This window comes from Tripterygium wilfordii, chromosome 1 (assembly GCF_013401445.1).
Source record: "Tripterygium wilfordii isolate XIE 37 chromosome 1, ASM1340144v1, whole genome shotgun sequence".
Taxonomy (NCBI): domain Eukaryota; kingdom Viridiplantae; phylum Streptophyta; class Magnoliopsida; order Celastrales; family Celastraceae; genus Tripterygium; species Tripterygium wilfordii.
The window spans coordinates 9,206,042-9,226,842 of NC_052232.1; the positions used below are offsets into that span (position 1 = coordinate 9,206,042).

The 20,801-nt window shown below is 38.7% G+C and overlaps 5 protein-coding genes across 10 annotated transcripts; 2 read left to right on the forward strand and 3 right to left on the reverse strand.

The window, feature by feature from the left end:
• Positions 1 to 275: 275 nt before the first annotated feature.
• Positions 276 to 2,585, reverse strand: LOC120001361 (cyclin-D5-1-like). Its single transcript, XM_038849644.1, has 5 exons — positions 2,029 to 2,585; positions 1,836 to 1,922; positions 1,448 to 1,736; positions 1,235 to 1,368; positions 276 to 1,134 (listed from the first exon to the last, which is right to left on the reverse strand). The coding sequence occupies exons 1-5, from the start codon at positions 2,311 to 2,313 to the stop codon at positions 919 to 921; spliced, it is 1,011 nt and encodes a 336-aa protein (XP_038705572.1). The 5' UTR covers positions 2,314 to 2,585; the 3' UTR covers positions 276 to 918.
• A 3,989-nt stretch (positions 2,586 to 6,574) lies between these two features.
• On the reverse strand, positions 6,575 to 11,970 carry LOC120000951. 2 transcript variants are annotated; one of them, XM_038849143.1, is made up of 7 exons: positions 11,818 to 11,970; positions 11,290 to 11,379; positions 11,087 to 11,168; positions 10,931 to 11,003; positions 10,749 to 10,814; positions 10,308 to 10,400; positions 6,575 to 6,949 (listed from the first exon to the last, which is right to left on the reverse strand). In XM_038849143.1, the coding sequence occupies exons 3-6, from the start codon at positions 11,116 to 11,118 to the stop codon at positions 10,320 to 10,322; spliced, it is 252 nt and encodes an 83-aa protein (XP_038705071.1). In that variant the 5' UTR covers positions 11,119 to 11,168; positions 11,290 to 11,379; positions 11,818 to 11,970; the 3' UTR covers positions 6,575 to 6,949; positions 10,308 to 10,319. The 2 variants fall into 2 exon arrangements, with proteins under 2 accessions (XP_038705071.1, XP_038705062.1); XM_038849134.1 differs by lacking the exon at positions 6,575 to 6,949 and having other exon boundaries at positions 9,927 to 10,400.
• Positions 6,964 to 9,319, forward strand: LOC120000946 (glucan endo-1,3-beta-glucosidase 12-like). The gene is made up of 3 exons (XM_038849122.1): positions 6,964 to 7,554; positions 7,643 to 8,863; positions 8,990 to 9,319. Exons 1-3 carry the CDS (start codon positions 7,497 to 7,499, stop codon positions 9,019 to 9,021), a joined length of 1,311 nt encoding a protein of 436 aa, XP_038705050.1. The 5' UTR covers positions 6,964 to 7,496; the 3' UTR covers positions 9,022 to 9,319.
• On the reverse strand, positions 11,129 to 13,568 carry LOC119996515 (DELLA protein 1-like). Its single transcript, XM_038843184.1, has 6 exons — positions 13,481 to 13,568; positions 12,478 to 12,927; positions 12,250 to 12,379; positions 11,818 to 11,985; positions 11,519 to 11,578; positions 11,129 to 11,168 (listed from the first exon to the last, which is right to left on the reverse strand). Exons 1-6 carry the CDS (start codon positions 13,566 to 13,568, stop codon positions 11,129 to 11,131), a joined length of 936 nt encoding a protein of 311 aa, XP_038699112.1.
• Positions 13,569 to 14,284: 716 nt separating this feature from the next.
• LOC120006073 (BTB/POZ domain-containing protein NPY5-like) lies at positions 14,285 to 19,480 on the forward strand. Of its 5 annotated transcripts, XM_038856213.1 has the most exons (6): positions 14,288 to 14,665; positions 14,811 to 14,873; positions 15,513 to 16,141; positions 16,897 to 16,966; positions 17,385 to 18,563; positions 18,774 to 19,480. In XM_038856213.1, the coding sequence occupies exons 3-6, from the start codon at positions 16,080 to 16,082 to the stop codon at positions 19,323 to 19,325; spliced, it is 1,863 nt and encodes a 620-aa protein (XP_038712141.1). In that variant the 5' UTR covers positions 14,288 to 14,665; positions 14,811 to 14,873; positions 15,513 to 16,079; the 3' UTR covers positions 19,326 to 19,480. The 5 variants fall into 5 exon arrangements, with proteins under 5 accessions (XP_038711911.1, XP_038712141.1, XP_038712068.1 ...); XM_038855983.1 differs by lacking the exon at positions 15,513 to 16,141 and having other exon boundaries at positions 14,285 to 14,665; XM_038856140.1 differs by having other exon boundaries at positions 14,288 to 14,873.
• The last annotated feature ends 1,321 nt before the right edge of the window (positions 19,481 to 20,801 follow it).

Sequence of the window (20,801 nt, forward strand, 5' to 3'; positions counted from 1 at the left end):
TGACCGAAAGTTATATTACCCGGTGCGTTTCTGTTTAAGATATTCCTCTGAACCCAAAAAGGAAACCATTGTTTTTATGAAAACAAGATTAAGGAACTTGATTCAAATTAAGTACTCTTCTAATCAAGTGATCTAATGTGACATTTTGATGTGACATTTTGCTATGATTAGCAAAGGCACTTTGTCTTTGGTATTGGTTATAAAAGAAGTTTTACCCAACAACAGTAAAAGGAAAGCTTCCCACTCATGAAAAAGAAACCCCAACATTCCCAACATATCCAATCACCATCTTCTTTACATAGCCTTCAATGGCCCAAAATGCAACACAGATGTATCAAATCAAACAAAAACAATTCTTCATTCCTCATGGCTTTCAGCCTTTTAAAAGACATGGGATGCATCCCAAGCCCCCCTTCAAAAGGTAGGGGGTTGCAAGTGATGTTTACATCAATATATATTCTGTCACAGTAAGGAAAAAAGTAACAGGAAAATAAATTATGAGAAAATAAAGTAAGCAATAGCAGCAGCAGCAGCATCGAAGAAAGCAAACACTAAAGAAAAGCACTATAGACAAACAAGTCTTCAATGGCCTTCTGGTGCTCTCTTGGCCTCTCTCTTCTTCACTTCTTGGGCTTTCAAGTCAGCTTCTTTGGCTAAAGATATTCACTTTCTTTATTTACTTTCTATTTTTCAGTAATCATCTCTTCCGCAGTTCCGCTGCACTGGCTGGAAACTTTTGATAGATGCTCAAAAAATGGAACTCAATTATCGAATTCCAACTCATACCATAAAATGGCATATAGCAATCAGTAAAGCCAATAGTCCAATCTGGTAGCAAGAATCAATTTTCAGCCCAGAACAGGATCGTATAATTCAATCAATAAACCCAAATCAATCTTCATATCAAATCACATACAACTATTGCCGATGGATTTTCTTTACCGGACAACCTTGATCAGAGCTACTGAAAGTTAGACACCTCTTTATGCCAGTTCTGGATGTAAAAGTATTCTCAGCAGCATCGGTTGACATAGAATGCATTGATGATACAAGTGGCGAAATCACAGAAATGGGTGTCTTAGATTTTCTCATATCTATCTCTAGCATTAAAGTATAACAGGAAAATATATGTTCCTGTCACAGTGCAATAACAAATAAAAGTTAGTAAATCAAGAACATTGCATTAAACATAAAACAACACCATTGCATTGTCAAAAAAAGCATGAAAGCTCACATTTTCTAGTGAACTGAACAAAGACAATTTGGTCATCTTGTGCTCCAAACTTTTCTGCGATAATTGATTATCAGATGCAGCGAATATTGCAGCGACAGCGATGACAGAAGGCCTATGATCAATCAAATTAATTTCTGCACCAAAGTAATTTGATAAATAGACAAAAAGAAATAAACAGCCTGATAGGAATTATTCGTCAATCGTATAATTCACCTTTGATCATCTCCACAATAAGTTCCACAGCTCCAGACACTACTTTTCGTTTAGATTCACCGCCAATTTTGTGAATCAGGTAATGTAGGTAAGCGAAAGGAGTGATCAAACCCATTTTCCACTCTAAAGTATTCAACACCAACAACTCCATCCTCTGTATTGATTTACTCTCAAAGTAATAATCTTCAACTGGAAACTCTGATAGGGCTGGTACTTTATACTCCTCCATCTTCACTGCCAACGATAAGCAAGCTATCGATAGCAATCGAAAAGCCCACGATTTTCGATCCTAAATGAATAGAACAACCTCCATGAATTCCCTTTCATAGCCAAACAAAAAAAAGTGAAAACCCATTATCAAAGCATAGATCAAGATAGTGTTGCTTACATCAATGGCTCGCTTTGAAAGGAATCGATCGAAGAAATTCACAGAAAGATAAACTGTATTGAAATGGAATCCAAATATTGCTCTTGTCTGAACCGAAAAAACATCAATTTCACGAACTTCAGCACAGTATTAAGCAAAACCCAAATCACAATCAAATTAAAAATAAGGGATTTTTAGGTAGAGAGGCGCATACATTTAAAATCCATTCAATGGATTCCAATCGCGCACATTTGAGCCAGCTCTGGCCAGCGGTGGTTGCGCAATCGTGAGAGGATGATAGATGGCATTTGGAATCAAATTGGGCATCTTCTCTTCGAATCAACCCTTCTATATACTCCTCGTCATCTGCACCCCCTAAGGAAAAACAACCCGGATAGCTCATGTAATCGGTCTCATCTTCCTGTCTATTAAAACAAACTTCGTCATTTTCGTGACACAAGAGGCTAGAGAGAGACAATGAATCGTCCAACCACTCCATGGCTCCTCTGTCCTGCTCTCCCTCTTCCACATTTATAGCGAAGGTCTAAACACAAAATAAAACATGGGTTTTGGAGAAATTAACTGTTGAATCCACGTTGAGGAGATTAAGCAAGAAATAGTGGAATGTGGAGAGAAAATTGAGAGAAAATGTTGGAGGCGACGGGGTTTGAGGAGAGTTGCGGTCTTAGTGCCGCCAAAATCAGCGGATGTGATATAGAGGAGCGTTTTTTAGCGGTTACGTACCCCGTTTTGGGATTTGTTTGCTTCACAGACTGAAGACGCACGACTGGAACTACACCAAACAGTACCTCACAGTGTCTGCACAAACGGTACCTTATTAATTTGTGCCTCTTTTTTTTTTTTTTTTTTAAGTAAAATTTGTGCCTATTTTGGGATATTATTTATATATGACACTTTTTTTGTTTTTTTGATAACCGAGAATTCGGTAGCCCAATATGTCCATTGGACTGCTGAACCAACTCTAAACTCGTACCGTCAACACAGTCCACTCCACGCTGACAATTGTTTAGACCAGGTCAAAACTCATGCTAGTAAGGAAATAATGACTAAACTCTTGAGTGTGAAAGTTAAACCTGCAACCATCTCTTACATTTACAATGAGTTACCACAATCAATTTCACCATCTCAACAAAAACTTTTTTGAAATCAGCTCTACAACCGTGAGATCACCAATTTCCAACACGAAATTGACCGGAATTAGACTAAATTGATCCAATTGTTGAAATTCTAAACATTCAGTGACCCATTTGAAAAATGAGCAAACACGCTATCTTTCAATGACCTATGTCAACTTAACTCTATATAGCCTTATTGTTTTTGGTATTTTATTACATTTGACATTAATTAAAAAAATTCATTTCACATTAAATATGATAGTTTTGATTGCTTGCCAAAAAAAAGGTTCTTACAACAATGACAGCTGTAGCACCAAATGTTTTGTCCCATCCATCCCATCAATGAACATGAACAATCTATCAATTCCTGGTTTTGTGTACTTTTGTTGTGAGCCCAAACCCTTGTATTATTCCTCAGTACATTTATTGTCTCCTAGGAAAATAAGTGATTCCAATCCCACCAATGAGCAGTTTTTTATTCATACTCTAATTATTCTAAAGAATAAAAAAAAAATTCAGCAGACTATATGTAATGCTTGTGATATAAACATTGTTGGACAATCAAAATTGCCTTGTATATTGCATCATTTAATATTTAATAATTTTATTTAACATTTAATGCTCTCTTTTTTCCTCCCAGGTTTTTATTCATATAGAACAATTTAATATCAAAGAGGACACATTGGCACAAGAAAAAACTACCAGAAAAATTGATGTGTATTAAATCTCTCTCGTGACCATAATTTGTAATATTTTACTTAATTTTTAAGTGATTATTGTGAATCAATCGCGTCTGACGGTCCGAGTTTAGATCAGATCGAATGTCTAAAGAATAACCTTGTATGACGTCGTTCTCGATTATCATAAAAATTATTAGTCTAGAACATTGTAGTGTTAACTTTTTTTTTTTGAAACGGGGTGGGATGATTCGAATCTTAGTCATCAAGGTGATATACAACATCCTTACCACTTTAAAACTAGTGGCTTAAGTGTATATTGTAGTGTTAACTTGGATTAATGATTCTCAAAATTGACAATAAATTACAAGTATATATAGATATTGTTAAGCAAACCCAATATACTAGCCTAATATTGCTTGTTCTAGACCTAACACCTATACACGGTCAACAACATCATCTATCATTGAAGAAATGTGCATGACTCTTGAGCATCAACTAGAGACAAATATTGCATATGTACAAACAAATGACAGATTTAGTCATTTGAAGGGGCTTGTGATCTTTCTAGATTGATAGCGTATACAAAGAAGCATATCTTTCTTTTTATTTGGATCGGTTTTTGAAATTAGCATTAGTTTTACTTGTAGCAACAAGTGTTGGAAGATACTTTTCATGAATAAATATTGTCAAAACGGATTTACGCATTCTAATGAGTGGCCATTTTTAAATGATTGTTTTTTTTTTGCCTCAAACTATTTATTGATGATATTGTAATATAACGTTTTCAAAATATGAAAATTAATAGAGAACAATTGTGATAAATAAATATGTACGTTTTATTGCTTTAAATTATTACTAGCAATTATCGTCGCGATACATAAATAATTCCAAAAAAACTTTCCAAGAACGATATCCCGGAACCCTTGCTTAGTTATATCTCCAGTGAGTTCAGATCCTAGATATATACGTCAATGCCTTCCACTAGAATACTTTCTACATCATAGTGTCCCACACCAACTTTGATGAAAGATGTGAGGGGAGGGGGAGGGGGGGGGGGGTTTGGGTAGCTAATTGGGGCACACAAGAAGTTAGAGACCAAAAAGAAAGAAATTGATGATGAGGGAGAGGGAGTGATCAACATAATTGCACACACAGTGCAAGGGAGCGTCTTCACGTGTGAAAAAGTCTGCACTCTGGACCACTTCACTCTTAATAAGAAGACGCTCCTCTTCACTACAAAAGTTGTCACTCCACTTATGGAATATATAATCTTATTCTATATATATATATTCAATTGAATACATGTGTGAATATATAATATAAACTTTGGTTTATATAGCTTGGGTGTTGGTGCTAGCCTGCTAGGAGGACTAGGGAGAAACTTTGATGCTCTGAAATCTACAGAACCCAAGATGGTCAACACACTTTGATTGTCTATATATGCATGATGATCATCAAGACTGGGCAGGCTAGCTGGTGGTGTAAATCATGGTTCCAAGCAAGAAGACAATCAATTGATTACATTGAATTGTGCGTTGGGGTTTTAGTGAAGACAAAAGAAAATGGGATTGCTTTAGATTATATGGTTGCTGTTGCATTGAAATCCCAGCGTTAGCATAGGCATTGACATGTACAATATTGCTTAATTTGTTAAGATTTCGATGAAGAGGTGTTCGAAATTCTCACCCCAAACACACTTGAGATATTGTTTGTTTTGAGTAACGGATCCATACGAATTTGTCCTTCATAGACGATCGCTAATGCCCATGAAACGCATTTTTAATGTGAGAGGAGCTGAGCTTTCTTATAAATCATTCGGTTGAGTTATGTCAATTAGACCGAGAAATCGCTCCATACAATATTGAAATTCTCAATCCAAACACGTTGAAGATATTGTCCGTTTTTGGCTATGAATCCTCATGAATTTGTTTTTCATGGGTTGTTGCTAATAATTCTTAAGCCTAGAAAAAACAAGTTTTCAATGTGAAAGGAGTTGGACTTCATTTATAAACCACGAGGCTGGATTAATGCATCAGATCGACATGAGATTTTTAGCGTTGACAAGAAGATAGAGGCTTAGTAGGAATTGAGGGGGTTTCGAAATATAAGAATGGTATCTCAATTAGAGTGTGCACAAACGGAGAAAGTAAATGGCAATACTTGATCATTTGAGTGTTAAGGCTTTGGGCTAATTACACAACTTTTACGTTTTCTCTCTGAATGTGTCTGTGTTTGGGCTTACTTTTGGCTTTGGGCTGAGTGTAACTTTTACATTTTCTTTTTCGGGCCTAAGCTGATGGAAAAGTGGGTTTGATCTTGGGCTTTCTTGTGACTTTGGGCTGATGACAACTGCGTGTTTGGGCTTACATTCTGTTTTCGGGCTGTTACAACTGTTTACGTATTTCTCTTTTGGGTCTGGGCTGATGACAACTTGGGTTTGGTTTGGGGTTGCGTTGATAATTTTCAATTTTTCACACAGGCCGCTCATGTGGGTTTAAACTGTCGGGCCCAAACCGAGAGGTTATGTTCTGCCTATTGCATGGAGATTGTAGCGGACAAGAAGGAACCCTTGTGTTTTCCTTTTATGCAACGAATTTCTAGCTCGCAAGGCAAACTCACCGGGATTTAGGGGGAGCCTGTTCACCACCTGAACCGTCAGATCTTGGGGAGTGAGATCTGACCGTGCCCCCTAATTTAACTTTTTTTACACTTTTGAAAAGTGAAAAAAATCTCAAAAAACTTTTTAAAGGTGCTGGTGAACTTCCTGATCCTCAAAAGAAGGCTCCATGAGTTTGCTGCTCCGCCGCCGCCTACTGAGGAGGAGGAGGAGGAGGAGACAGCCAAGCCGGAGAAGACTGAAGAGAAGCCCCGCTGATCCATCAGAGAAAGGCTGAGGGGAGAAAAACGGAGGAAAAGGTTGAAGTGAAAGAACAGGAAAAAAGGCTGTGCCTAAAAAGTGAATTTGGGGGGACGGTCACAAACTGAACAGGTTAACCTGTTCAGTAGTGCACCGGCTCCCCCTAAATCCCGGTGACCAATCTCTCTTTATCCTCCTCAGTGACTCAATCTCTGTTCCTAAGGTGGCCAAACCTACAGCATCTTCAATATCTTTCAAGTTTCAACAACGTCTAAAGCAATTAAATGGTCAAAAATAAATATTTTTGTCTTCTTCAGGCCACATGTAGCCATTAGCTGTATGGCATCAGAGAGAGAGCTGGAAATTGACCAGACCAATGATTGTCCCTTTAATCAGACCTTTTTGTCTTCATCCATTAATGTGTCATTGGTACTCCTCCATGTGTGATATTTTCTTGGTGCTCTGAAAAAGTGGAGAACAAAGCTACAGAGTGACCTCACAATAGAAAAAGAACAGAAACAAAGATGGAAAAAAAAAACAGAATCCAAGGCCACAATAAAGATAACAGAAAGAAAAAATGGCTGTTCTGAACCTCTGGTGCCTGGTGGGTTATTAAAACGACGCCGCTACACTAATTGCTCACGGGAGTTCCCTCGAAATAGGCAAGAGTCTGGTCCTCTTCAAAAGAGTCACGATCTCGGTTTCATGAGAGAGAGAGGGAGAGAGACCTACAGTATCTGTTGGTCAGTTGGTTGGGTCTTACAAAAGTTCACACTCCCCACACCATCTGTTGTGCCTGTTCCATGTTCCCGTACATTGTGCAGACAGCAGACATATGATCTTTACGGGCTCTGTAGTCTGTAGTTGGGAACCAGAAGTTCCCTCGCTAATGGCTTCCTCTGCAATCTAAAACCCAGTTTATATACCATAAGTTTCTTAGCTAATGACTTCCTCCGCAATCTAAAACCCAGTGCTTTGAAGAAGAGTACAGTACAGATCTTACGGCAAAATGTTGAAGATGGTATTGCCAGCCCTTCTTTTCATTCTCTGTTTTCTGGGTCTTACTGGTAAGCAGTTCAACTCTTCCTTGTCAATTTTAGTTCTTCAGTTGCAGTTTACTCTAACGACCTTCTACCGGTGCCTCTTTCTATGCAGGTGCAGGTCAAGAATCTATTGAGCTACTTAAGCTCTATGACACAGAGGTACTTAAAGAGTCTTCCCACTCTGGGATTCCAATAGCAGTTTCTGTGAACAGTGAAGACCTTAATGAAGTTTCCAGCAGTGTTTTGATGGCTGAGAGTTGGCTGAGGACCCATGTTCTAGCTCATTTTCCTAAAACCAAAATCACCACCATTGTTGTGGGTGATGGTGTTCTCTGTCAAAAAGACCAAGAACTCTTGGGTCAAGTTCTGCCATCTCTCAAGAACATCCATTACTCTCTTACCAGGTGGGGTTTGGAAAGAGAAATCAAGGTGTCTGCCTTTTTCTCCTATTGTTGCTTCCATCAAGAGTCTGCTCTTTTCAGAGATGATTTGGCTAGGAAAGTAACTAAGCCTCTACTAGGGTTTCTTCACACTATAAACTCTACTTTCTCGCTGAACCCACCTCCAAATGTCTCCCCATTATCAAAGGAAACTCTGAGTTTAATCTCTTCCTCCTCAGATTCCATGAAAAAGCTTGGATTTTTGGGACTCAACAGGGTCAATGTTCTAGTCACTTCCCCAAAACAGGAAACAGTCATTAGCAGAAAACTTTCAAGCATTGAATCCAAGCTTGTCAAGCCACACCCTGCAAGGCCAACCCCCTTACCTGAAATCTCAAAATCTCCACTTCATTCCTTCACTGATTTCTCTGTGCCTGCCACTGTAATCAAAAGCCCCATTGTTCCACTACCCCATACTTTTTCAATACCACCATTATCTTTTCCTCATGATCCTCCCCCTCCCAGATCCTCCCCCCAAGCTTATCCACCCCCATTGTCTTTCCCACGCGCCTCTCCTCCACCAATGACCTTTCCTTTCGCACCAGAACTACCTCCTGGTATGGGTTTTGCAACTCCCCCTTATGGTTTTACATTGCCTCCCTGTGCTCCAACTGAGGCGGCAGCACCGGCTCCAGGGAATGGGATGGTGCAAAGACTCTGGTGTGTGGCTAAGCCTAGTGTTCCCTCAGAGACACTACAGTTGGCAATGGATTATGCATGTGGTGAAGGTGGTGCCGATTGTTATGAGATTATGCCTCAAGGGAGCTGTTTCTATCCTGACACTGTTGTTGCTCATGCTTCTTATGCCTTCAACAGCTACTGGCAGAAGACCAAGAGAAATGGAGGTACTTGCAACTTTGACGGGACTGCTATGCTTATCAATGCTGATCCAAGTAAGGCCTTTTGCTACTTTGGATTAAATTGTTTGTCATATGATTCCATTTGATTGAAGATTTATGTGGAGCAATAAATATTTCCTTCTATGGGGTTTTACAAGTGATTGATACATGTTATTACAGGTTTCCTTCACTGCAGTTTTGTTCTTCGCTAGAGAGAGTAATGCAAATGATAGAGAATCATCGGGCTCTACTTCTACATGTGGGATCAACCGGGACAGATTACAAATGTGTTCTTGCCTCTTTTGTCATCAACTTAGTAGCTAGTATGCACCCAAATTAGAAAACTTTCTCCTCTCAAATTTTTGTAGCTATGGTGTTATCCAATGTAAGAATGGAAGAATCTGGCATGAATCCAAAATCTATACTCTTGCTGCTGCTCCTCTGTATATGTACCAATTTCCCAATGATTCCGCGTACTTAAATGGCAATGGGGGTATGTTCTTATGAAAATTCTACTATTTTTGACTGATACCTCTTTGGTGTTCTGCCAGAGATGAAGAACGCCATTTTTCATGCCATGATTGGACTTGAATGGCTTAGTAGAGCAGGCCTTGAGTTAGGGGCAGTATATAACACAAACTGTAAGAACTTAACGTTTGAACCAAACTGCATTAGGCTTAGATCATGTCTATCATAATTGGCCTAAATCATTTTCCTGCCCCATTTGCGCCTTCTGGCACTTCGCTCTTATATTACTTTATTTTGAATTTAAAAGCTTAATGGAATCAACACACTAACATTGTAAACAATGGTACAACCGTACAACCGGTCTCATGGTAACTTGAGATCAGAGGTTTAAGGTATAGGGGCTCTCATCTTAACTTTTGACTTGGTTATTAAGGTTTGACGAGTCTGCAACTTCTTAAACCAGACAGCTGCCTATATAGCATCAGCTATTCACTGGGAAATAAGAATTCGATGCGCCTAGATCCCTTAACCTCCCAACCAAATGTCAAAACAGAAATGCAAGAGGTGTAATGATAGCAGTAACTAGGAACCTCCACATTAAAGGCAAAAATCATGAGTTCATTGACAACATAGGCAGGTAAAAAAAATATTGGACTAGCCAAATTAAACATTTAATTATGCGACTCAAAAATTACTCTGAATCAAAGAGCTACACGAAAAAAAAAGAGAGTTATCATCCATCTATGGATCTCATGTACATACCAGTCTCAATGCATAACTTTTTATACATATCAAGTACATAAATCGTCCACTATATAGTAAAAAAGAATCATCTGGATTTCTAAGGTAAGAGACTTTGATAAAGAATGAAACTAAGGAAGACATTCCTATTAGTAGCACCATAGGGGTCACAATTTCAAAATCGGTTACCAAACAAAATTGATGATAGAAGAACCATATATTCTCAGAAAATGATCAAAATGAATTACCAGAGGAATTAATAACTAAGGAGCTTGAACAGTCAACCAACCTAAATTTCTCACTATTGTTCACTGCTAGTGGCATTAACCAAGGCAGTTGAGTGCCCACTTTTGCCATTATCTGAAACGTTACCATCTCCACCCTGCAAAAGAAAATATCAACAGACATTTAAGACAGACGAAGGGTTGAGAGCCTACGAAATTTCTTTTTCCAAATGTTTCATATTCAAAACAAGACCATCTGCAAAAGTGAGGGAGAAAAAAAAACACATCAATAGGGAATCGTAGACTTGGTGTCATCCTCCCAAGAACATGAGAATCATCATCAAGTTTTGCGCATCACAACCACAAACTTATCAAAGGCACAAAAACATAGTTTGATTACTCAACAGTATTCCCTGATTTCTCATTTTACTCCTTAATTTAACATGTTTCCACAAAAAATTTATCTCAATTCCTCATAAGACTTCAGCTTCCCCAGAAGAGCATTCCTTTTTCGTCAGACCGTGAGCAGTCATAAGCTCATAAAATTTGCGCATCAACATTTCTTCTTCTACCTGCATCAGAGGAGGAAGTTTCAACTCGACCAATTCAAATTGACAACATGTAATTTGCATAGAGCAAGGTGGTCAAAACCCTGCAAAAGAGTTTGAAACAGATGAAAGAAAGAAACCTGAAGTTTATGCAATTCATATGACATTGATTTATAGGAATCCTTTAGCAACTCATTCTGCTTCTCCAAATGCCTGCACGCACACAAACCTAATTAGTTCAAAACAATCCATAATGTAGATCTATATAGTCATAAATTAGATTATGGAAACTTTACTTGAGCATCTCTCCGGTATGTCGAGGATCCATTCCTTGATAATCAGTTTTTGATCTCTAACATGCCAAAAACCAAACTGAAGCTGCAACAAGCGTAAAAAGTTAAGAATTAAAAACAAAGTTCATTGTAAAAGGTAAACAACTCATATGCACAAAACTCCCGTGGACGGAGTCCGGTACAAGCAGGATGTACGCAAAACTTACCTCACATAATATGTGGAGAGACTTTTTCTACGAATTGAACATTGATATCTAGGTTGCCCCTGCAACTCTACCGCTGGGCCACGTCCTCACCTATACGCAAAAGTTTATTGTATTTTAAAAAAATTGAGTGGACTCTAATTCGACCATTTGAGATGTCTCTTTCAAGTTTCAAAACCACACAACCCTCAAACCAATTCCCATAATTTGCAGTCCAAGAAACTAATATTACTCAATAAAATTGATCATATCTCCCCCACACAACGAAAAATTAGAAGAGACAGAATGCGCTCTGCAATCGAAAACATATGAAGCCCGAAGACAGAATCGAATTGTATTCCGATTTCGAAAAATTAATTATTGAAGTAAGACAAGAAACAAGGGAAAAAGCCCCTCAAATAGGGCAGGAATTCGTTGCAATACATCATCAATTGTTATAATTTGAAGAATTTCATACGTAGAGATGAGAAGAAGAAAAACCACAAACGATCACGAAAAATTATCTAGCAGAATTAAGGAAACAAGTCGTACCTTAAGAAACTCGCAGACAATCGACGAACGAAAATCAGTTCTTCTTCAGAAGATTTTGAAATTCGACGCAAGGAGGGACGATTTTGAAACAAGAAAATCGGAATTGGCGACAAGGATCTGATCATCGCAGTGTTTAATACGTTTGGTAGGAGAAGGCGGAGGCGGTACCTGGTAACCAAGAATACGACAACGTTTCAAGAAATTAACCAATTTGGGCTTCTCTTGGGTCATTGGCCCTTATGAAGCCCATAGTCTAGAAACCGACTATAGTTTACTTTAGTATTTACTGCTTGTCCTTGGTTGGGTTGGGTTAATGTAGTCGGAGCACAAAAGATTAGTCCTAAAGCCCATTTCAATGTCGGCATTCCTATTTGTCCGTGGGCTTAGGCCCACTATCATTATCGACATTCGACAATCAGATCCGCTTGGTACAAGGAAGACATACTAATACTAAGATCTTTCTCCTCCATCCTAAAACGGGAAAAGAAAGCCCTCCATATGTCAATCTTTATATGGTGGGCTCTCCATTCATTTCCATCAGCCACCGCAGCACTCCTGATTCCTAGATTTAAGAGTTTTTTCTGTATTGATCCTGTTTTTATCATACCTTTCCATACAAAGCATCAATGCAATCAAAATATGCACTATAATAGAAAAGACCTTCAACAAAGCGGCTCACAAATGCTGGTGAGTTTATATTTGCCTCAACTTCAATGACCACCATTATACATGGATTCATGTTTCTGATTACTCCCATCAAATAGTCCAGACGATCCGGCTGTGCAATCAGGTTAAAAATGAAAAACTCGGAGTAGATAGAAACTGTTTCTTCAGTATCAAGCTCAAATTGATCTTCTTTGAGGTCAAGAATGTCTGATATTATGACAACCTTAAAAGAGAATGGTAAGTTCATGGTTTGGGCAAAACCCATTAACCTTTTACCTTGAACCTCAGTATGACTTGAAGTAAATCCCACGAAAATTATCTTGAGAAGCTCCAGAGGGCATTCATGTCGTGATGCGAGAGCTTGCATCAGAATTGTCCATTGCACTCCACATTTGATGCCAAGATCAATTATGTGAACTTTCTTTGCCTCAGCCACGATTTCATCTTAAATATTTATAAAAAAATACCATGCAAAGTATCACAGAAAGTATCAACAGCGGCATTGCATAATCCATGTGATGCCGCTGTTATCAACAGCGGCTTTGTTTAAAAACAAAACAAACCATTGTTCGTAACAACGGCATGGTGTTATTCTTCTAATAAATTTGATGTGGGCGTTATATGCCTAATTAAATTATACAAGAGTGCTGTTTTCAAAAAATGCTCTTTTGATGCATGGTGTCATTGGTGTGTGCTTTTGGGTTAAAAATAACAAAAACAGGAACCATGGCCCCTGTTTGAATATAAAACTGTGTGTGTTAGGTTTCATCTTCATATTACTTTAATTATAGACCATACTAATTAGTGTAGTATTTATTAATTAGGATCATGATACGTGACTATAGCAGTACCTGTTGGAGGAGATAGACCAATAGTGAATTTCACCTACTTCCAAGTGAGCACTGAAGGTCCAAATTAAATTAGCAAATGTAGTAGAACCAAGGGGTTTAATTGGATATGCTATAGTAGATGAAGATGAAGATGGTCTCCAACAGACCAATTCCAGTGGATATGGAATCATCACATAGATTATGACTGAGCATTACTTGGGTCTCTGTTTCAATAAAAGAGCATATTCCCAACATCTCGTTCAGAGACAGCAGTCTTGAATAGATTCCACACCAGGCATTACAATGATATATATATACACACACATATATATACCATGTATATGTATGTATATACCAGGTTAAGTCATGTGTAGGGACTGTTGAGATTCTTCATTCTTCAGGGAAAACAATGAAAAGAAAACTAAAGCCCCATTATGGGGAAGTGTAGAATATACATATATACATATATATACAAGCAATTCCATATAAATTAAGACCTGGTGGGGGTTATGGCAGTGGAGCATTGCACGTGCTGGTGAAGGGAATAAAAGATGATACATAAAGCAAAAGAAAAACAATGGTGGTCCACTAGAAGTTAGGAGATGATTGTGATTGGACTAGACAAACCCAAATTCACAATTTCATTTATATATAATAAAAAGTGTTTATATATAGTAAATTTAGTTTCCATGAATTAAGTTATCAGCTTTATAAAAGTTGAATCTTTTTAGAGGAAAAGCGAAGTTAATGCAGTCACATTGTTGAAGTATAATTTACTGAAATATCACTAACTCATCACTGAACCATGTGATGCTCAGAGTATCGCGAGAAGACAAACTTTTCTTCTTTTTATTTACTTTTCTAGAGAATACGAGAGAGATGGAGGGATGGGTCGTTTTCTGGTACAGAGGGGCTGTTCCTCTCTAAAACCAAGGTCGTATTTGATAAAGGAAACGCCAAAGTTAAGTTTGTCAGTTTGGCGTGCTTTAAGAGAAAATTATAAAAGAATAGGAAAAAAGGTTGTAACTTGGGACTTGGGAGTGGAGGGGCTCTCATGCTCTTGAGCCTCTCGATTGAGACTTCTTATACTACTTTTTCTGGCCAAAATCGTTAGAAAAGTCCATTTATAGTAGTTAATTCAACATAAATAAAGGTGGGTTTAGTTAGGTTTTTATATGTTATATAGGTGTTGAAAAATTAATGAGCGGAGAAAGGTGCGGGTGGTGCTGATTCAGAGTGGATGGCTGGATGAGTGAGGGAACATGCTGAGCTTTGGCTTTTTTGTGGGTTATGTATAGAAGTGGTCTGTGGTGGATGTTAAAGATGAGGAACAGCCCATGTTTTGATGGGAGGTATTTTTGTGGTTTTGTTGGGTGTTTTTTTTTATGTGTGGGGTTTCTCTATACCTGTTCTCGTGCTCATGCAGTGAACGTTTTGTTGTGTTGTTGTCTGCTCATTCCTATGCGTATCTGATCTTCTTTGCGCTCCACAAAGAAGATTAGGGAGAAGATTTGTTTGCCTTCTCACTTGTTTAGCTGCTTATGCCCTTCCCTCTCTAAGGTAAAATTTTCTGTACCATTGTGGTGGATTTAATTCTCTGTTAGTGTTATTTGTTTTGTCTTCTTGCAGACTCATGTCACTGATTGTTTATTTAATCATTCAAGATAATGGATGTGGTTCTCTTGTCTTATTTTCTTGCTTTTCTCTGCTCAATATGAAGTGGGTTTCTGTTTTTTTCCTCATGTTTGTATGGCTTCAAGTTCAACTTGTTGGTAGACAAGTAGTGTGATAAAGTCTGTTTATTGATTTGTACAACTTTTCTTTGGTTGGGTCAACTTTTCTTTGGTTGGGTCATGGGTGTGTTCAAATTGTTGCATTTGTTGGATATGATGACAAGAGGAGATGTTGTTGGGTTGTGCTCCAGCTCCCTCCATGAATTCTTGTGGTGAGTGCTCTATTTGGTAAGAGTAGAAATGACATCAGAGAGACCATACGTTCTTGGGTTGATTTCAGTGGTGTCATTCTCGATCTGATATTCCCTAATTTTCTCATCCCCCTTCACTATGGAACAAATTTGTTGGGAATGATGCTTGCTTTGCACAATCTCTTTATAAAAGGACACCAAAGTTGATGCTTGTTGTCTACTCTTTTGGTGGTATTTTTCTATTCATACCTAGATATGCTGTCTTCTGGTTGCAGGTTTTGTAGCTTCAATACAAAAGCAAAGGGCAAAAGAAGATAAAATCTGTAGAGGAATTGATGTGGATTTCAAGCTCTTGGTCGTGAAACTTTTGTGGACTGTGATCCATTGAAAAAATAAAAGATAAAACTAATAGAATATGGGCGGTGGTGTCAGTTTTGAGCAAGTGAGAGTGTCTCTGCCATTAGAAATATATAATGTTTGAGAGTGTGTAGGTAATGTCTCCCAAGCTCACCCTCTCTTCCCGGAGTCATTGGACTCTGTTATTAATTTAGGAAGCAACCAATTGTCTTGGATCTCTTCCAATCCAAGTGAACTATTTTGTCAAAAAGTCCCACTAACCCATTTCCTCTTCCTCCTCCTCTCTTTCTCCGGCCCTTGGTTTTTGGGAAACATTCGGTAGAGCTAAGAAACTTAGTGAAGTTTTTCTTTGATCCATACTTGCTTACCTTAAACCTCTCCTTGTGATTTTGGTTTTGGCCGGTGGTCTTCGGCATTTGTGGATTTGTTCAGAGTTGAGATTTGAACTCTCAGAGAGATAGAAGTACTGATCTTTCATCGGCAAAATGAAGTTTATGAAACTGGGATCCAAGCCTGATTCATTTCAGTCCGAAGGAGACAATATTAGGTGAGATTAGGATCTACTCTTTATGTCGCAATTGGAATACCACTGAACAATTTTTTACCAAGATTTGCTGGAAATTTGTGTTTGGGATGTCATCACCATTGCGTTTATCCTAGCCTCTTTCTTCCTCAATAATAAGTTATTCATTTTGGTTTCTCTTTACTGATTTCTTGTTGCTTGTAATTCATTTTGGTTTCTCTTTACTGATTTCTTGTTGCTTGTAATAACTTTCTTAGCTAGTCTACTATGGATGTTTACGTTGGCAGTCCTAGGATACAATCTTCGCTTAGCTAATTGGGATGTTCTATGTAAAAATCATTGCAATCTTTACTATGCTGCTTGGCCTTTGCTTAGCTAATTACGGTGTCTGATCTTAATGCAGCTTTATATTCAGAAAGAGAAAAAGTTATTGCCTTGTATTGAAATTCCATCCCATTTTTTATCCAGGTCCATGTTTTCCACTTCTCCTAGCAGTGTTTTTAATCAGTTTTCGTTTCTATGCATACACCTTCGTCGGGCGATCTTAAAGTTTTACACTTTTGCGTAAGGAGATGAATCATTTAACTGTCACAAGAAGTCTAGGATCGGGGCTTAATGCTTTGTTTCATTGTTTGATTCGAATTGAGTTGAAGTTACTTCTATAATTGTTAAGTGGAGAGTGCTGAGTTTTTTCTTCTCATCTTGGTTCTTACTGATGAATTCTATTCATCTGTTATAATATATTGGTACCATGAACTAAGAAGGATGTGTACCTCCAGGTATGTGGCAAGCGAATCGGCTACTGACATCGTCATTAATGTTGGGGATGTGAAATTCTATCTTCATAAGGTATGAAACTGGTATCATTTGCAAACCCTTTTTTGGTAGTTGCTTAATGTCAATGATCCTGCTACTTGTATCCAAGTCTCCAAGACTCCCAAGTATATATTTTATGAAAAAGTGAAAGGCACCCGACCGGGGATTATCTGGAACCTGACTCAGGAAAGGCTTCTAACTCGTTGGGGCCAATCAAAGAGCAAGAGAGAGTCCCATCTCTGAAATAGAGTTGCTTCTTCTTCTTCTTTTTTTCTGCTTCTGGCTTCACATTCTGCTATTTCTGCATAATTGAAAGTTTGGTTGATGTCTAGTTGATTGTCCAGCTGCATTTATCTGGGTTTAGAAGACACTATATTGTGTCGTCTTTTCTATCACTTTTCATATAGTAGACGTTTGATTGATTGTGCAAATGTGTACTTTATTTCTGCAGTTTCCCTTACTATCCAAGAGTGGGCGCTTGCAGAAGCTAGTTGCTACCACAAATGATGAGAACAGTGATGAAATTTACATTCAGGATATTCCGGGTGGACCTGCTGCTTTCGAAATATGTATGAAGTTCTGTTATGGCATGGTAGTCACTCTCTCTGCATACAATGTGGTCGCAGCTCGATGTGCAGCGGAGTACCTTGAGATGTATGAAACTGTTGAGAAAGGAAACCTTATCTATAAAATTGAAGTCTTTCTTAATTCTAGTGTTTTCCGAAGTTGGAAAGACTCCATCATTGTGCTTCAATCTACAAGGTCTCTTCTTCCATGGTCTGAGGAGCTTAAGGTGGTCAGCCACTGCCTCGATTCTATAGCTTCCAAGGCTTCTATTGATTCTTCCATGGTTGAGTGGTCATACACCTATAACAGGAAAAAGCTCCCATCTGAGAATGGTAAGGATCCAAACTGGAATGGTGTGAGAAAAGCCGTAATGGTTCCTAGTGACTGGTGGGTTGAAGATCTCTGTGAGCTTCATATTGACTTGTATGAACGGGTAATTGCAACCATCAAAACGAAAGGAAGAGTTTCGAGTAACATAATCGGAGAAGCCTTAGATGCGTATGCCATGAGAAGATTGCCAGGCTTGAACAAAGGTGTGATTCAAAGCAGGGATATGACGAAATATAGATCATTGGCAGAGACCATTATATGGCTGCTGCCCTCTGAGAAAGGCAGTGTTCCATGTGGATTAATGCTCAAGTTGTTAAGAGCTGCAATTTTGTTAGAATGTGGGGAGACGGAAAGAACTGATCTGTTGAGAAGGATCGGCCAGCAACTTGATGCTGCTTCGGTGGCAGATCTTCTGATTCAAGCCCCAGCTGGGGAAACAAGTATGTATGCTGTTGACATAGTCCAAACCCTAATTGAGGAGTTTATGAGGCACGAGCAGAGCACCCGGACTTATCTTCCGATGGAAAATGAACTCCAAGAGGACAGAGACCCCAAGTTTTCATCAGATGCCTCCAAAATCTTGGTAGCAAAACTGATCGATGGCTACCTTGCTGAAATTTCCCAGGATCCCAATTTACCTCTGTCAAAGTTTCTAGGTCTTGCTGAAATGGTATCAAGATTCCCAAGAGCTTCTCATGATGGAATTTACCGAGCCGTCGACATGTATCTTAAGGTGAGGTCATAAGCATTTTCTGTCAAGATAGCACCTGTGGATGTCTACTTTATTAATCATTTATAAACTTCTTAAGGAGAGTTTTAATGTCGCGGACAATATCTCTCCTCGTCGATGCCATATTTCTGACTTGGCCTTCTTCCTAGAGATGGGTAGAGAGATGTATTGGTTATAATTAGGTAGCATAACTGGTTAATATTTTTGTTGCAGGAACACCCTGGGATCAGCAAGAGTGAGAGGAAGAGAATATGCCGGTTGATGGACTGCGGGAAGTTATCAGCAGAAGCTTGCATGCATGCAGTGCAAAACGAGCGGCTTCCCATGCGGTTTGTTGTGCAAGTTCTTTTCTTTGAGCAGATGAGGACTACAACATCGTCCGCGTGTAACAGCACACCAGAACTCCTCCCTGGTGGTTCTCATGGAAGCTCAAGATCTACTACAACCAACACAGAAGGCGACTGGGATGCCATTGCTACAGCAGAGGATATCAAGGCTTTGAAAGGCGAGCTTGCGACTCTTAGGTTAGAGAGACATGGCAGTGATGCAAGTTTGAATGATGGCACAAAAACTGATCCTGAGAAAACAGCTAAAATGAAAGGTCTGGCAATGTCAAAGATCCTTTCCAGGGTATGGTCGAACAAAGAAAGAAATGGTGAGACGAGTAGTTCCGATACATCGGAGAGTCCTGGTTCAGGTTCTGTCACTGCAGATGAAACCAAATCCACTCCTCCTAGAAGCAGGAGGCACTCAGTCTCTAACTAGCACTATACATGTTCTTTAAGCAGACTAAGTAGAGAATGCAGTTGTTGGGTTTGTAAAAGTATCCCACTTAATTGAGGAGACCTACTACTGGCTTGTTCCGGTTGATGTAATTCCTCTGGAATTTTTTAAAGTAAAAAGAGGCTTGTTGAGGGGGATTGACTTCTTAATGCAGGCAGATCAACAAAGGAAAAGGAAATCGTAAATCAAACCAACGGTTGATGCAAGAACACACTGGAATCCACAAGAAATTGAGAGAAACTCTCTAGGATTTTCATATATTTAATAGAATAAAAGATAAGGACATCTAGGGCCGGTTACATACCTAATATGAAGTAAAACATCAAAATATAAAAAGTTACAAAGACACCCCTGAAACAGAAAACACTTGATTTGAGGCCATAAATGATGGAATTTTACAAAACTAGGGTGGGGCGAGGGGCCAACAGCCTTGGTTTGGTTCAAAACGCCGTTTCGCTTCAGCAGGTCAAATTTCATCGAAAATGGACAACGTTTGCAAATTTTCCAGTTCTGCAGCCACACCCTCAAAATGATTTTTACTAGCTGGTAAAAAAGGTAATTAACTCCAACTTTCTGTTTGTCACAAATCAGCTCCAAATTAACCCAAATCAACTTCAAAACAACTCAAAATCATCTCCTATATCACTTCTGTAACATTTCCATTGTAGTTTCTTAAATTGGGGAATGTTTCAGGTCTTACCCCATCCCGTCCCATGCTTTTCATAGCCGTAGATTCCAAGATCAATGTGGTGTTACGACATAAATAACCTTGGAAAGCATTGATGTAGCATTACGACATCAATAACCTTGTAAAGCATTAAGAGCGGGATGGGATCCGATCCCACCTTTTTTGGGTGGGATTTGGAAAATTGCCTTAATTTTAGGTCTTAACTCATCCCGTCCCATGCTTTTCATAGCCGTAGATTCCAAAATCAATGTGGTGTTGCAACATCAACAACCTTGTAAAGCATTAAGAGCGGGTAGGATCCGATCCCACCTTTTTTTGGGTGGGATTTGGAAAATTCCCTTAATTCTGTCAAAAGATAAGTGGGTTCTTAATTATTTGGGGTTGTCCCTTAACTATGAGCGTGATTTCATTTACATCATTTTCCTTTCTTTTGTCCCATTTTTGTGTCCCAACTTTTGCAAGGTACTCATTTCATCCCTAAAATGAGATTGTCCTCCAAAAAAGCTGATGTGACATGCCAGAGATTGTAAACCTAACAACCTATCCATAATTTGAACGATATATCCCTAAAGTAATGAAATTTGAGACTTTTAGTCCCGGACTGTACAATTAAATAGACACGTTATCCCTGCAACATACTACTTCAAATAAACAAGAAACAATAACAAAATCCAATCGCAATACATCCGAACAACATCCGAATTCCAAAGATGGTTCTTATTTATTATGGACCTTAATGTACAAAAATCGGGCCTTATTGGGCTGACAAG